The sequence below is a fragment of the Athalia rosae genome, chromosome 3 (assembly GCF_917208135.1).
Source record: "Athalia rosae chromosome 3, iyAthRosa1.1, whole genome shotgun sequence".
Taxonomy (NCBI): domain Eukaryota; kingdom Metazoa; phylum Arthropoda; class Insecta; order Hymenoptera; family Athaliidae; genus Athalia; species Athalia rosae.
In genome coordinates, this window is record NC_064028.1 from 3530737 (window position 1) to 3544645 (window position 13909).

At 44.3% G+C, this 13909-nt stretch overlaps 2 protein-coding genes across 9 annotated transcripts in view; one reads left to right on the forward strand and one right to left on the reverse strand.

Annotated features, from left to right (window-relative positions):
* Positions 1-13054, reverse strand: LOC105686625 (serine/threonine-protein phosphatase 1 regulatory subunit 10). Of its 8 annotated transcripts, none has more exons than XM_012401624.3 (10): positions 12902-13054; positions 12579-12784; positions 11431-11509; positions 10527-10711; positions 8222-10029; positions 3216-3439; positions 2878-3082; positions 2443-2784; positions 2201-2360; positions 1-2109 (listed from the first exon to the last, which is right to left on the reverse strand). In XM_012401624.3, the coding sequence occupies exons 2-10, from the start codon at positions 12647-12649 to the stop codon at positions 1233-1235; spliced, it is 3951 nt and encodes a 1316-aa protein (XP_012257047.2). In that variant the 5' UTR covers positions 12650-12784; positions 12902-13054; the 3' UTR covers positions 1-1232. The 8 variants fall into 8 exon arrangements, with proteins under 8 accessions (XP_012257047.2, XP_020708301.2, XP_048508325.1 ...); XM_020852642.2 differs by having other exon boundaries at positions 12886-13024; XM_048652368.1 differs by lacking the exon at positions 11431-11509.
* The window catches only part of LOC105686496 (28S ribosomal protein S18b, mitochondrial), a 1212-nt gene continuing 347 nt past the window's right edge, over positions 13045-13909 (forward strand). The window contains exons 1-4 of the mRNA XM_012401388.3: positions 13045-13237; positions 13336-13486; positions 13559-13656; positions 13720-13850. Coding sequence (XP_012256811.1) covers positions 13172-13237; positions 13336-13486; positions 13559-13656; positions 13720-13850 — 446 coding nt within the window. The 5' untranslated portion in view covers positions 13045-13171. The remainder of the gene's footprint in view (positions 13238-13335; positions 13487-13558; positions 13657-13719; positions 13851-13909) is intronic.

The following is a 13909-nucleotide window of genomic DNA, read 5'->3' on the forward strand; positions in this document are numbered from 1 at the left end:
TCATTTCAACTCGTGTATTTCTCTAAAGCAGCTCGTACGTATAACGACCTACGGTATATAATAATATATATATATATTTATATATATGTATATACATTTACAAACGTAATGATCGATCAATCACGTACAAAATAGTATAGACGCTACCCTCAACTCAAAACGTAGAAAATCATTTTATACAATATTATATCATACAATAATAATAATCGTTCGTTCGATTGGTTAATTTGATTACTTTTTTCCAATCAATAAACATTCGTCGCAATAATATTGACACAAAGTATTTACACGCGTTTGCTATACGGTCAGTTCCGAATGCACTTCAAAAGTTTTTTTTAATTCATTTTTGTTTTTTCGCCAACTCCGTAAACCTCCGGCTATGACGAGTTGATTAAATTATCGTACAATTGTCGCATATTACAGCTGTATTATAAACGTCTTTCTCTCCGGCGGCACTTTTCCTAATTTACACCATTTTTATATAAACTATAATATTAACTTTTTCCACTTATTATTGCATAGACCTAAAACAGTCTCGGTACTTTATAATCTATAAGATAATTTGTACGAAAGAATGAAGAAAGAAAAAAAGACAGAAAAAAAGAATTCGATAGATTTTTTTTTTTCTTCTTTTTTTTTTTTTGTATAATATTTACAATAAAATTATGCGCATTTCATTCATTTTTCGAACAACATTCAACCGCAGCTACCCGGCTCTCTAAAGACATAAAACATACGATTGTATTTACAATTAAACCAGAGTGCGTCGTTGATGGAGAGGGAATCATTAGCGCGGTTATAATCATACATTTGAAAAACAGGCATTCCTCCTCTGGGGTAAAACTATAATTTGATTTTGGAATTAGTTCCGTTCGATTTTCGTCGGACGTAATTTAAAGTTGAACGGGGGGATCGTCGTACGCGCGATAACCGCGATTAATTGTTAATCTCGGGCGAAACTTAATTTTCAATGATTTTTTTTTTTTTTTTTTTTTTCAACTGCGGATTGTCGGTGCGCGAGTCGTTACAACAATTTTTGAAACGTTGTAAAACTTCAGCCGTGGACGTGGGAGATCCTCAACGAATTCGAACGATCGAATCTCATCAACTTTGCGCGCTTAAAACAGCGCGCTATTGGTCAAAGAATCGTCCAGTTCGTTCGATCGGAAAACGCTGGTGATCACGCTCCTTCGGAAGCGGTATAAAAAAACGTCAATCGATCCTCACGCGGTTCAGAACGGCGGACAATTAACACCGGGATGAAGATACTGACACTTTTCGCCCGCTCTGCAATAACCGTTCTTGGAGAATTGTCGGCATATGGGCGGCTGTTTTCCGTTACCCCTCCATCCTCCCCCTCTGCCGGAGTTCGATCCGCCGCCGCCGCCGCCCCCCCCACCACTTCTGTACCAGCCCGGTCCCGGTCCCCCTCGGCACCCCATGCCACCGGGGCCCCCTGGGCCCCCGCGCATCGGACCCGCCCTCGCTCCTCCCTGGTAATTCGGCCCGGGGCCGTACATGGCCGATCCCGGGGGGCCTTGGTAGTTGTTGCCCATGTTAGCGGGACCGTATCCCATGTCGTCGGCGGGCCCCATCATCCCGAAACCGTCCGCTTGATTGAACATCGGCGGTCCCATCATCCCCGGCGGCCCCATGGGGGCGTCCGGTCCCGGCGGATAACCACCCTGCATACCCTGCATACCGGCGTCCGGCACCACCACCTTACCGTCCCCCGTTCTCCAACCTCCGCCGCCTCCGCCCGACAGAGATCCCCCCATGTCCGGAGTCATGGGTACCATCGGACCCATTTGTCCCATCGGGCCCATAGGCCCGGGCCCCATCATCTGCTGGGGTATCTGGCCCATTTGTGACGCCGGACCGTGATGCCCCATGGGTCCCATCATCGCCTGCTGATTGTGGGGATAGGGGGGGAACGGGTAGGCGGGTACCACGGAGGCCTGGAAGAGCTGGGGCTTCGGTTCGGGCCACGCCATCGACGTGAAGTCCTTCTCGCTCTCCTTGTTACCCGTGAGATCTTCGAGGGGTATGACCTTCGGGTCGGTCATGGGGTGTCGTTCTTCGTCGGGCTCCGCCGCGGAGTCTGGAATCCTGAAAAGGCGGGCGCGAGGCCGAATTAGAGAGGGTGGACTCGGTGGGGGCGGGGAATCGATCGAGTTCCAGGGGCTCGAGATACACTTACATGCTACGGTTGAAGTACAACGCCTGCAGTATACCCTTCTCACGGGCGTACTGAACGTCCTTCTCCCGACTGTTTTTCCCGTACTCGACAAGCGCGGGCGGCAGGTCAACGGGAATCAGGGCCTTCCAGATCGTCTTCTCCTCCATCAGATCCTCCGTACCTGAAAATCGGACGATGTTAAACATTGCAATAGTTTTTTTGGGGAGGAGGGGGGGAGGAGGAGAGGGGGGGAGGGAACTCACTCAGTTTTCTGGCCATCTGGAAGGCTTCTCTCTCGTTTTGTTTCTCCATCTGTTTGGCGTCGGTGAAAGTCTTGGTGACGTTCACCCTCTCGGTTTCGTCGAGCTCGAAATATCTGATCGACTCGAGTTCGGTTTTCCATTTCAACGACTTCTTCGGCCCCTTGCGCTTTTGCACGAGCAGTACGCTCTTCAGCCCGTTAACGTAACGGACGTCTTGCGCCGGACTCGAGTCCCCCTTGTCCTTTCTACTGGACTCCAACGATTCCGAATTGGTCTCGGCCGCGGGTGAACTCGGTCCCCTGGCGTCCTTGGCGTCCTCGACCTCGTCGTCGGGCGTTGGCGCTGCGGAATCGAGGGGAAAGAAGAAAAAAAAAAAAAACCGTTAAAAAGTTATTCCGCGGACGCAGAGATAACGGACGACGAGCCGGTACTCACTCGTGGATCTCTCGTCCCCTTCCTCGTCCTCTTGGTTCTCCCTACCCTCTTTTACGCTCTCTTTGAATTCCTTGTCGTCCGCGGACCCGCTCTCGTCTCTGTCCCTCTTGTCGGACTCGCCGGCCCCGTCCTTCTCACTTTCCTTTTCCTTCTCCCTGTCCTTCTTCTCTTTGTCCTCGTCCGTTTCGAGGGTGTCCTGATAGAACTGAAAACAAAAAAAAACAAAACCGAACGTTCGGGCGTATTATTTTCCGAATCGACGTCGCGTCGCAACGGAGGCGAGGAGTAGCGAACTCTTCGTCCCCCCCGCATAAGTAGTCGTCCGGGGGATGCGATACCTTGAAATTGGGCTTGACGACGACCGGCGACTTCTCGTCGGAACTCAGAGGAGACGAGGGCGGAGGAGTGGCGTCGCGTCCCTCGGTTTGATTGTCTTGCTTCTTCGGATCGGGCGCGCCGTCCTTCGATAGCGACGTTCTCCTCTTCCGCTTACGGGGCTCTTTGCTCTTCGTCGATGCGGTCAGCGCGTCCATGAACATGTCGCTCTCCTGGAGTACCATAGCTGTAACAGTAAGAAAACGCGGATTGAAAGATCGGCCCACCGTGCGCGTCGAATTTTCAGGGGCAATTTCACGTCCGGAACATCCGTCGCGCCCGTAGGGGGGAGAAGAGCGATTCGGCGGGCGAAACCGGAGCTGAAAATATTCGGAAACTAATCGGGCGAACGGTTCCCCGTCGATCTCAGAGGACGGCCTCGATCCCGACCGGGCGACGATTCAACGACGATCTTTCCTCGTGGAAAACTTTCGGCCGGACCCAGGGATCGAAAATTATCGCCAACGACAAGTCGTCGGAAGATCGTGACCGTCGAGGATATCTGAAAGATGAATTTCAAGCTCAAGAGACATGGCGAGGGGGGAAAGGGGGTGAAAGATTTCGTGGAGATTGAAGCGTGACAAATTTGAAAAATTAAATACAACAGACACTTCGTTATCGTTCTCATGGGTGTTCACATGCGTTATCGAGAGAAAATTTCATCTATACGTGGGAACGTTGGTTTCATTCGTTGCACCGGTTCTTCCTGACGCATTATATTTTGTATGGATGTTGATACGCGATTCGCGAAATTAAAAATTTGCGAGCTCGCACATTCCACCCCTTCTCGTTTCTAATTAGCTGTTGTATTTCTCGATTACTCGTAACTTGCTAATTAATTTTACGATTCTCTAACTTTATTTTCTATCTCAGCTGTGATTTATGTACTCGTGCGGTGTGACGCTGAGTAATTTTTATCGATCTTTGTATAATATTATATTATATTATATACCGCGACGCATAGCTAACCAGTGACAACTATATATACATTACATATACATCCGTGAAATGTAGCGATACATATAACATGTGTCAATAATTGATGCATTACATAATTAAGATAGTAGCGTAAATTGTACAACAATGTATGGAATGGAAAATTGTTACAAACATACGTATACATATAGTAAGTAAGGGAGATAGATACATAGGATTCATTTAAGTTTTATTTTATTTTCTTAAATGCTGTATGGATCATTTATTAATCAATAAACTAATCGTACGTGAACGCATAGACTTAATTGTAACAGCGGATCGGATTTAGGGAGTTCTGTATATCGACTCGAGTGTGAGAGAAAAAATGGTGTTCTTCTAGCGCGAGACGAAGATACCGCGACGAAGGAACCGATGATTTTGAAATAGCTAGTACGCCGGCGTCCCGACGCCGCTCGTCGAAACGTTTCGAAAACATCGACCCAAAAGGTAAGCGGGGTGAGGCGGATGGAGTCGCGGTCCAAAAATTCGGCGGTAATTTTTTATTTTAAAATTAACCGCGCCGCCTTTGTTCCATTCCCGAACAATTGCCAAAAAAATTGTCAAAGAATTTTCATCGATCCGTTGAATCTCGGCCGCACGCTGCAGCCGCTGTTGATTCGATTTTGAGCTCAACCGGCGCGCGGTTATAAATAATCGCAAATTTAGCCGATATGCAATCATTTTTCAACGCTTTCCGTCGATTCCTCCGAAAATCCCCCCTCTCGATTACAGTTCTTCCGAAGTAACGGATTTAGTCGCGTCATTTTCTCCTGCTCTTTCAGATTAAAATTCTTTCTTCGCTTCGCGTTTCTTCCTTTCGTCAGGACTCGCTTCGGCCGAATAAATAGATAAGTAAATTTTCTCAAACGTCAGTTTCATCGTGCCATTCTATCGGACCCTCTCAAGGCTTTCCAAAAGACTCCCGAACACTGTCACGATCTCTCGCCAACTTATTCGCAATCATTTCGTTCGCATCTGCATTTATCTTTGATGAACGTTCGTCGCTATCAAGTATCCGCGGATTCGGTGCATATAGATTACAAATTCACGTAAATTTTTTCAGGCGATCGTTTCCCAATGCTCTTCTCGTGATTGACATATAAAAAGGATTCTACAGTTCTTAGTTATTGGAAATTTTAGCGACGAGTTAGGGATGATATTGCGGCCGAGGCAAATATTTATATCTCATGCTTTTCAAATCCTCGCTTTCGCGTGTTTCGTAACGTTATTCGATTGCTCGGGCGGTTGAACTCGATCGTTGCGTGTATAACGAGAGAAGAAATAAAAAAATTCAAAAAATTAAAATAAAAACGAAATCTCTTTTCCCTCCGCGGATTGTTTTCTTCTCTAAAATTTTTCTTTTCTTTTCATACAAAATATGACAAATCTTTTATTCGGCGTTATACAATTTTGTCGCCGTGCGTTCATAATAGAGGATTTGGAAGATTTCTTCGCCTTGCCCGGCAATTCGAGAAGCCGCACATGGGTGACGCACGTCAAAAGTCACAGCGTCCATCCACCATCTCGGACCGAACGCCAAACTCGGCTGCTGCACAATTGTGGTTTCGATGCCCCTCGACATCGTCAGCAAAAATCTCCCTCTCTCTCTCTCTCTCTTTCTTTCTTTTTGTCTCTCTTTCTTTTCCTAGTGATAAGGTATACACAGGTCGAAACACCCATAATATATCCACCTGGACCGTAAACCGCCTTTGCTCCCGTCCTCGGATTCCCGTTATATTGTTCGGTAAATATTCGCGATGATGTTAACAATTGCGTGTAAAATTTAACGAAGTTTAGCCTCCGCGATTTCGATACCCCCGCCCCCCTCCCCCGTGCCCCGTAAAAATAATACCGATCATACAGTCGCACTTGTATACACCTATGGAATGTATGCAAGAGCCGTTAAAATTGAACGTTCGAATGGAACATCTGCGTTCGCGCTACGATCGAATTATTCGAATGGAGAATCATCGAGACGAATTTCCCGCTTGCGTTGGTTCGGTGAAATGGCTCGTACGTTTTCCGAATCATTACGAGAGGTCAAGAATTACGCATCTCCTACAATCGGCAAATTAAACAACGTAAGGCTCAACGACGTTATCTTCGATTCGGTGGGTCTTTTGAATATAAACTTCTCGCCTGACGTTAGGAGAAGCGCCACACCGCGCAGTGGCTATCGACGGAACTCACGATTCAAATTAATTTCGAACAATCGAAAAGAACCGGACATTGAAAGAAGGAGTTATCTCAATTATTGAGAACATTTCGATGCCACAGTGAAGATCGTTCGAAGAACGACGCCTAATCGACTGTTCACTGTGTCAGCTAAATGTTTTCGATAGTGTTTTGAGGTGATTCAAAATTCTATAGAGAAAAGTGAGTCTTATACGAAACGGACGATGGCGGAGAACTGTAGCAAATAATAAAAGAGCGATTTGAAAATCGAAGGGACGGAAATCCGGATAGGCTCTCGGTCGTAATTGAATTTCTAATGAGATATGTATTACCTATTATCGGTTATCGAGATTATTATATAGTTGAGCAGAAACCCAAGATTAATATTTCCAGATTTCTGATAAATTTATTTCAACGCTTAAAAATTGGTGTACATTTACAAGAAGAAATTATGGATAGACAAAGTTTGTTATTTGCCTTACCTATAAGGATGTACGTTATTAATGTACCTTGCTGAAGTGCGCGCGTTATTATTGTATTGTTTCTATGTATTTTGGTTTTGTGATGTTTTTTTTTCTTTCTTTCTCTCTTATTTTTTTTTTTTTTTGCGTGAACCGCTCCGATCGCACCAAGAACGGAATTGCGGATTGCGAGACAATCGGTTCAATGTATAAAATTTATCAATTTACCATCATTGTTCTGACTCTCTCGTTATGACATGTAAGCCAATTCGAGGTACCCGCGTAATTTCGTTCGACTTTTATCGTCAATTTTTTTTTTTTCTGTTCGCTGTTTAGTTATAATATATTAGAGTTTTGAATTATTAATTTTATCGAAGGTTACCTGCAGGATTCTTCTTAATTTACGTTATAAACCGAAGGATGAGCCGATCGATCGATCCTAACGTCTTCTCTCTTCAGTCTGTCGATTAAACATTTTGGCAACGAGATATCCCAGCCCGTAGTGGCCAATCGAGAGATTCCGTTCGTCCAACGCTGTTAGCTCTCGTTGTGCTAATTAGACTAGCTAATAGTTGGCTTCAAACTTGACGCCGGTATGTGGGGGGTTTAACAAAAAGGAGAACAAGAAGAAGAAATAGGGTGGCATTGGGGAAGGAAAGAGAATCGATAACGAATGCCTGTAAAAATTCTTACATAATTGATTAACTGAACGGGAGGTAGTATCGAATTGTTGGAACATATTGAATTATTTTGAAAATATTGGACAACGGAACGAAACCGTTCGGCTGCAAATTGTCCTCCACACATCCACCTGCAAACTTAACATTCAAGAGTTAGTAGTATATCGGCTACAGATTGTTACGCCGGCATCTCTGGGCCAATTTGAGAGATTTCCTTTTTCGAAAGACGCGAAATTCTTGAAGGGTCAACGATCTACGACTCAACGATTATGAAACTTTTTACACGACTATATCCGTATCGCTTATCCGTACGATTCATTTTGCTGAAATCAGAGGCGATTCATCGATATTTGAGCGTCATTCGATCAAAATTCAAGGGAAATTTTCGGCGTGACGACCGGCTAATCCGAAATTAGGTCGACAGTTTTTGAAAGCATATAGGATGGACGGTAAGAAAATAATCTCAAGTAGAAATGATCAGTTGCATTGGACGTAAATCGGTATAAAATCTCGAACGAATTGAACATCGAATAGGAAATGCCGGCGCAAACAGCGATGTCATACCATAAATATGTAATAGTTTCAATGTCAACCGGTAACCTGTGAATGCGATAATGTATGTGCAAGCGTTAAACGATACTTGAATGAAAAAAATCGGCCATACCGATATATACTTACGTTTGGGTCTTGGCGGGATGAGCTTGATGGCTCCTTTCTTTTCATCGGACGGCGGAGGCGTAGTCGGGGAGTCTAATGACAGCCTGGCTCTCTTGTCAGGCAACGGTATATTTTCCCTGGGTGGCGAGGGCCTCTTGAGAACAGGTAATTTGGGAGAGGCGAGTTTCTTCTCCAAGGAGGCAGACGCCTTCTTGACAGACCTGGGCGGTGGAGGTTTCACTTCTTCTTCCAAGCCTGTGGACCTGAATTTGGAATTGAAAGTTTTTACTGTTTTGGGTCGCGAAGACTCGACCAGCGTTTTCCGGCTCTCGATGGACATGGAAATATTTTTCTTCTCCGGTAAAGACTTTTTGTCCCTGGTCCCGTCCTTGGATTCCGTGGATAATTTTCTGGATGGAGATATCGAAGATTTTCTCTCGGTCGACTGCCTCGTGTCATCTTCGGCTCTCTTTTTTGGAATTTTGCCCATTTTTGTACTCAGAGCCTGGCCCTGGACCTTCTCCAAGGTTGCTTTGTCTTTCTCTGCCTGGTCCTTCTTCAGTTTCTCCTTCTCCCGTTCCTTGTCTTTGTCTCGATCGGATTTAGCCCCCTTAGAATTGGTCGACGAGGAACTATGTTTCCCAGAGGAGCCAGTTCTGTGTCTGTCCTTATCCTTTGACGAAGACGTATCCCTGGAAGACAATTTCTCCTTGGAACTGGAACCCTTGGACCCTCCTGAGCTCGACCGATGTGATCCAGATTTGTGAGAGCTGGAACTCGTGCGATGAGAGCTTGAACCATGTTTTGAAGAACTCCTAGACGAAGAACTATGACTACTCAATTTTTTATCTGAACTACCGTTTGATTTTTTGTCATCTTTTTTATGAGAATCCCGGTTTTCTTTGTCTTTTGACTTGCTACTTTCACTACCGACACCTGTCTTTGAATCTCTGTTATTGTCTGTACCCTCTTCATGATTTAATTCGTTAATAACGTCTTTAGGACTAGCTAGCGATTCTTTCACTTCACTAGATAAATGGACAGAATTATCAATGACCAAATCCTGCCCATTCATCAACGATCCTTGAATTGTCTCTACTAATGTTCCAATATCATTGTCCTGTTCGGACGAGTCCACCATATTATCACCATTAACCCGGTTATCGTTATTTAAACTCAAAACGTTATTTATATTAGCTGGGTCCGTTTCTACCTTGGCTAAAACTTGTTTGCCATCACGAATAGTTATTTTGTAAACCGGCAGTGATTGTTGCTGCTGTTGTTGCTGTGATGAAGGAACTAAGAAGTACTGTTTTTGCTGCTGCTGTGGATTTTTTGCCAAGAGTTGAAGGTCTCCTTGCTGTCCTCCTCTCTGTAACTGTTGCTGTAGGGCATTGGATGAGCCTTCGGCAAAATCTGTCGTCTGTATTTGACAATCTTCGAGATTGCCATTTTCTATACTTGGATCGGCAGAAGCGTTTGCCCTGTTAAAATGCTGTTGAGTACCTAGAGACTGATTCTGTCCAATTAAGGCCTGTATGGGCAGAGTCATTATGTCTGCAGGAACTGAGTTGGGCGCCGCTTCTCCTTTTACAATTTTTAGCCATTGCTCGACCAATCGGCCCGCTAAAACCCTGACTACATGGTGGCTACCTTCCTTAGAGAGGCCTTTGATAAGTTTTGGACAATTATTTGTCTTAAGACGCTCAATATCTACAGGACAGAGGAGGAGCAGCTCTAATAATTCTTGAATAAGGGCCCAATTTTTGGCTAGGATTCCATCCGTCAGCCACATGTGAACCAGATTCCAGCCCCCTGCACCCATGAATCTGGAATACAAGTTATTCCCAAAAATTTGAAGATAAAATTTCATTGATCCCCTATAATTACATGGTAGCATTGAATTTTATTTCAACGCAGTCGCTAAAAAATCTCTGGTGAAATAATCTACCGCCATAAGATAGAAGAAGAACATTTGTGGAGACAAACTTAATACTTCAAGCTTCGAATGTAAAAATTCCCCACATTCGGTTATTATTGAATGAATTTTTACCAGAGATTATTTCGCGCTACCAAGTGTCAGATGAAGAAAATATCACTAGGAACGCAATTTAATCCCTGCAATTAACTAGCAGAAATTTGGAAAAAAAGAAAATTATATAACCAGGAAACTGATGTCTATTTGCTCGTATTATTTAGATGTAATCATTCCAAGTCATTTCTCCAAGAAAGGGCAACGCATTCGTTTCCTGATTTTAGTCAGGTAGCAATTTATTGAGGATTTAATGGACACTCTCCGACTGTCGGATATGAAAAGATTACTTACTGGCCAAGGATTTCGGTGTTTGTAGTCTTGAGTATCTGAATATAGATGCATTTTGAAACCAGTTTCTTTGAAAACTTCGTCATGAGACTAGCCAAACGTTGAACTTCCTCGTTGCTTTTGATGCCTCCCGTAGGTCCCAAGAGAACACTGAGACACTTGAGCAGCTGTAGCGGGTCAATACGGGGCTGCAACAGAAGAATTAAGAGACAAATCAAGATCAGTCTATGACAATCTTTGTGACAAAACAAGTTAAGCCTAGAATTACCAACACAACCTTGTGCTTGAGTTTGTTAAAATATAATCGAAATGCAGCGCAATGGAACGATCACTACTCAACTACTCGATTCTTATCTGTCACTTGACCCAGTAATGCGACTGCTTATACGTTTTCCCTAGTTTTATCAAATCAAGCAAGAAGTTTTCAAAAGTTGAGTGTCAGCGATATGAGGTAAATGAGTCATAAAAACGTGATCCTACGATTTCCGACTTGTCAGTTTTCCGCCAACGATATTCAGGATGACGTCAGATTATAAAAAGGTTATATCGGAGGTTGAAAAGGAAAAAAATAATACCTTCATATGTTAATTATGCGAAACGCAAACGCTAAGACGAGGCGCTCGCATCGGGAAAACCAATGGGTGTGAAACGGAACAAGTCACTACGCGGGTAAGTGGTGATCCGGTGATGGCTCCCGCTCGATTGCGGAAGAGGTTATTGATCCGCGGAGGTGGTAGGGGTGCAGCGTTTCGTGCGCATGTGGCGGTACCTTTTACCAAATATTTAAACTATACCCGATAAGCTAATGGCCGCTGTCGGCGGACGAGAATGGCACACTACAAAGAGGAAGCGGACGAACGAGCAGCGCAGGGACCGCGAGTCTGTCAAATTGAAATAAGGAACTCACCATTTTGCAAACTCTCGTGTATCCTCGATGATTATTTAATGTCCGGGTGGCAGACGAAGAATCATCACGACATCTGTAACTGAACACAAAAATGCCCGTTTAGGATGACGCAACACGTACGTTGACGTGTCTCGACGCCATTTCATGAATGTACGTGCCTCGTACAAAAGAAACCACGACGGACAGGGACATGCCCCAGAAAACCGATGCTACTAAATGTGCTTATCGGTGACTACGCAATATCGCCACTGAGGCTACGGGGACGGTCTAAACATTTCTTACCATCAGTAGTAATTCAATATTGGCATAGCTCAATAAAACTCAAAAAACTGCCCAGGAATTGATACGCAATAAATGTACGCCCCTTGCTCGCGCGGACCCGTGCAGTCATCGATCCCATACGGGGTCAAATTTTCAACACAAATCTATGAACGTTTATCAAATTGCTACGGACAAAAAGTTGATCGATTGACAATATCCGCCCTATTTACCATAATATCGATAGAATGGGAACTAAAAGTATCTACTATTTGCTAAAAATAATAAAAATGCGGATGTGAAATTCTCTCCTGTGACGAGTGACCCTCGCTCGAAACGAGACTGACGAGGCACGGAACTGCGCATTTCGTCTGCGCATCGCGTACTTCCCGTTTCATCGGGGGTAAGGCGCCCAATCAAAAGCGTAGAGATGAAGGCCTCTCATGCCCCCTTCCGCCTCCGACCTTCGTTTCTGCTGGTGTCGCGGCGACCAGCGCACTCGCGGCCACACTTTGCATTAAGATTCTATTTATAGACAAAGCTCGCCGTCACTACCGTCGATAATTGATGTGTGATGTTATGGCAACGTTACATATTTTTTTTATCTGCTTCTTTTTTCTAACAATGAATACGCCAGACGCATTGATGCGTGTCCAGAGTAAGCCATGTACCGAACTTAATTCCTTATAGCACTCGTCACTCGAAATATTCGTCAACGTGTATGAAATGGTGTTGATATGTATTGTATATATTTATAATAGCAGCCACGATGTCTCAGGGTCCTAGGCCTCTACGATAGTTGGCATATGGGAAATAAATATTATCAAACCCCGCCCAATGATAAAAATTCTTAACGAATTTCAAAGTCGGCTGTACGACGAGCCACTCACATTTTTTCAATGATAAAACCATCCTTTTTTAAGAACAACTGATGCACAGTTATGTGGAAAAAATCAAACATTCCCTAGAGACGAAATATCCATGAGATCACAGGCGATCCCTGCCACTTGACTTCGAAGAGCTGCAGCCAAGTGCCTGGCGCTGAGGGACGACAGCGTTAATAATTACTGAATTACTCCCCGAGTTGCCCAGCCATCTAGAATTAGAACAATAATCGGATGAATTTTATACACATCCAGGACACATCGAATCCCTGTATATTTTCACGTCGTAAAAACGAACTATGAACGAACTCACTGTAATATATCCTCACCTAAATAGCCGTAGCACTCACTAGCCGCTGCATATGTTAGTTTACTCCGTTTTACTGAAAACGCCTTGCGGACACACAACGTTGGTTTGACGTGATTTGACGGTCGCCTACTCCACATTGAACTCTCCTCGAAAATGCGTACCGGGCGCTGACGCTACCGGCGATGGAATAGGAATTTCAAATTCCGATTCCACTATTCCACAACGATTTCGTTAACCTAGTGTGATCTATGCAATATTTTACTACTTGCGATTCAATAACTAGCGAATAATGTCCTTCATTCTCACAGCGATTCGCGGAACGACCGCTGTGTTTAGAACGACCCGCGCGTATAAGGTAATGCGTTAACTAATCTACCGTCAAATGCAGTGCGGTTAGTTCCAAAGCTAATCTAACCTAAGAACTTTCAAGAACTCTGGTTGAACATTATTCAGGCTGAGGCGGTGCGTAGCATTTTCTCGAGTCCGTATCTACTCGACGCAGAGGAGGAAACAACGCCTGACAAAGGGAAACCAGTAGATCCGGAGAAGGATAGGTCCATTAAACATTCGTACGAAACCAGCGTGCGATACCTTGCTAGTACAGGTGACTTTCCTGGTTGCTGGTATCGAATTTTTCGACCTACCCCTCAAGCTTAAGCTTCTTTGTTATTTTTAGCTTATAAGACAACCTACGGAACGGATCCTGTTTGGAAGCACTATAGGAGAAATCACAAGGGAGCCTTGCCTCCTAAAAAGACAAGACAAACTTGCATCGTAAGTGTGAACATATATTGAATGCGCCGGGCTCACTTTCTGATCTCAACTTTTCATCCACAGAGAAAAGGAGTGATTACAACAGGCAGCCCGTGTCCGATTTGCAGAGACGAATACTTAGTTCTGGATCACAGAAACCCAGAGCTGCTGAAACAATTCATATCTGAGCACAACGGCGAGATACTAAGCTATAGGTGAGTAATCTTTGAAGCTTAAGATATCCTGTCACTTGGGTTTTGCCGAAAATTTCATT

What these genes read in the sequence shown, in the direction of transcription:
- LOC105686625 (XM_012401624.3), bottom strand. Translation starts at nt 12,649, where the DNA reads ATGTTTGATTTTTTCCACATAACTGTGCATCAGTTGTTCTTAAAAAAG. An exon ending in GGTTTTATCATTGAAAAAAT is followed by an intron (nt 11,510 to 12,578) that starts GTGAGTGGCTCG and finishes TTTTGTGTTCAG; the next exon opens with TTACAGATGTCGTGATGATT. An exon ending in CATCCCGCCAAGACCCAAAC is followed by an intron (nt 3,440 to 8,221) that starts GTAAGTATATAT and finishes TTACTGTTACAG; the next exon opens with CTATGGTACTCCAGGAGAGC.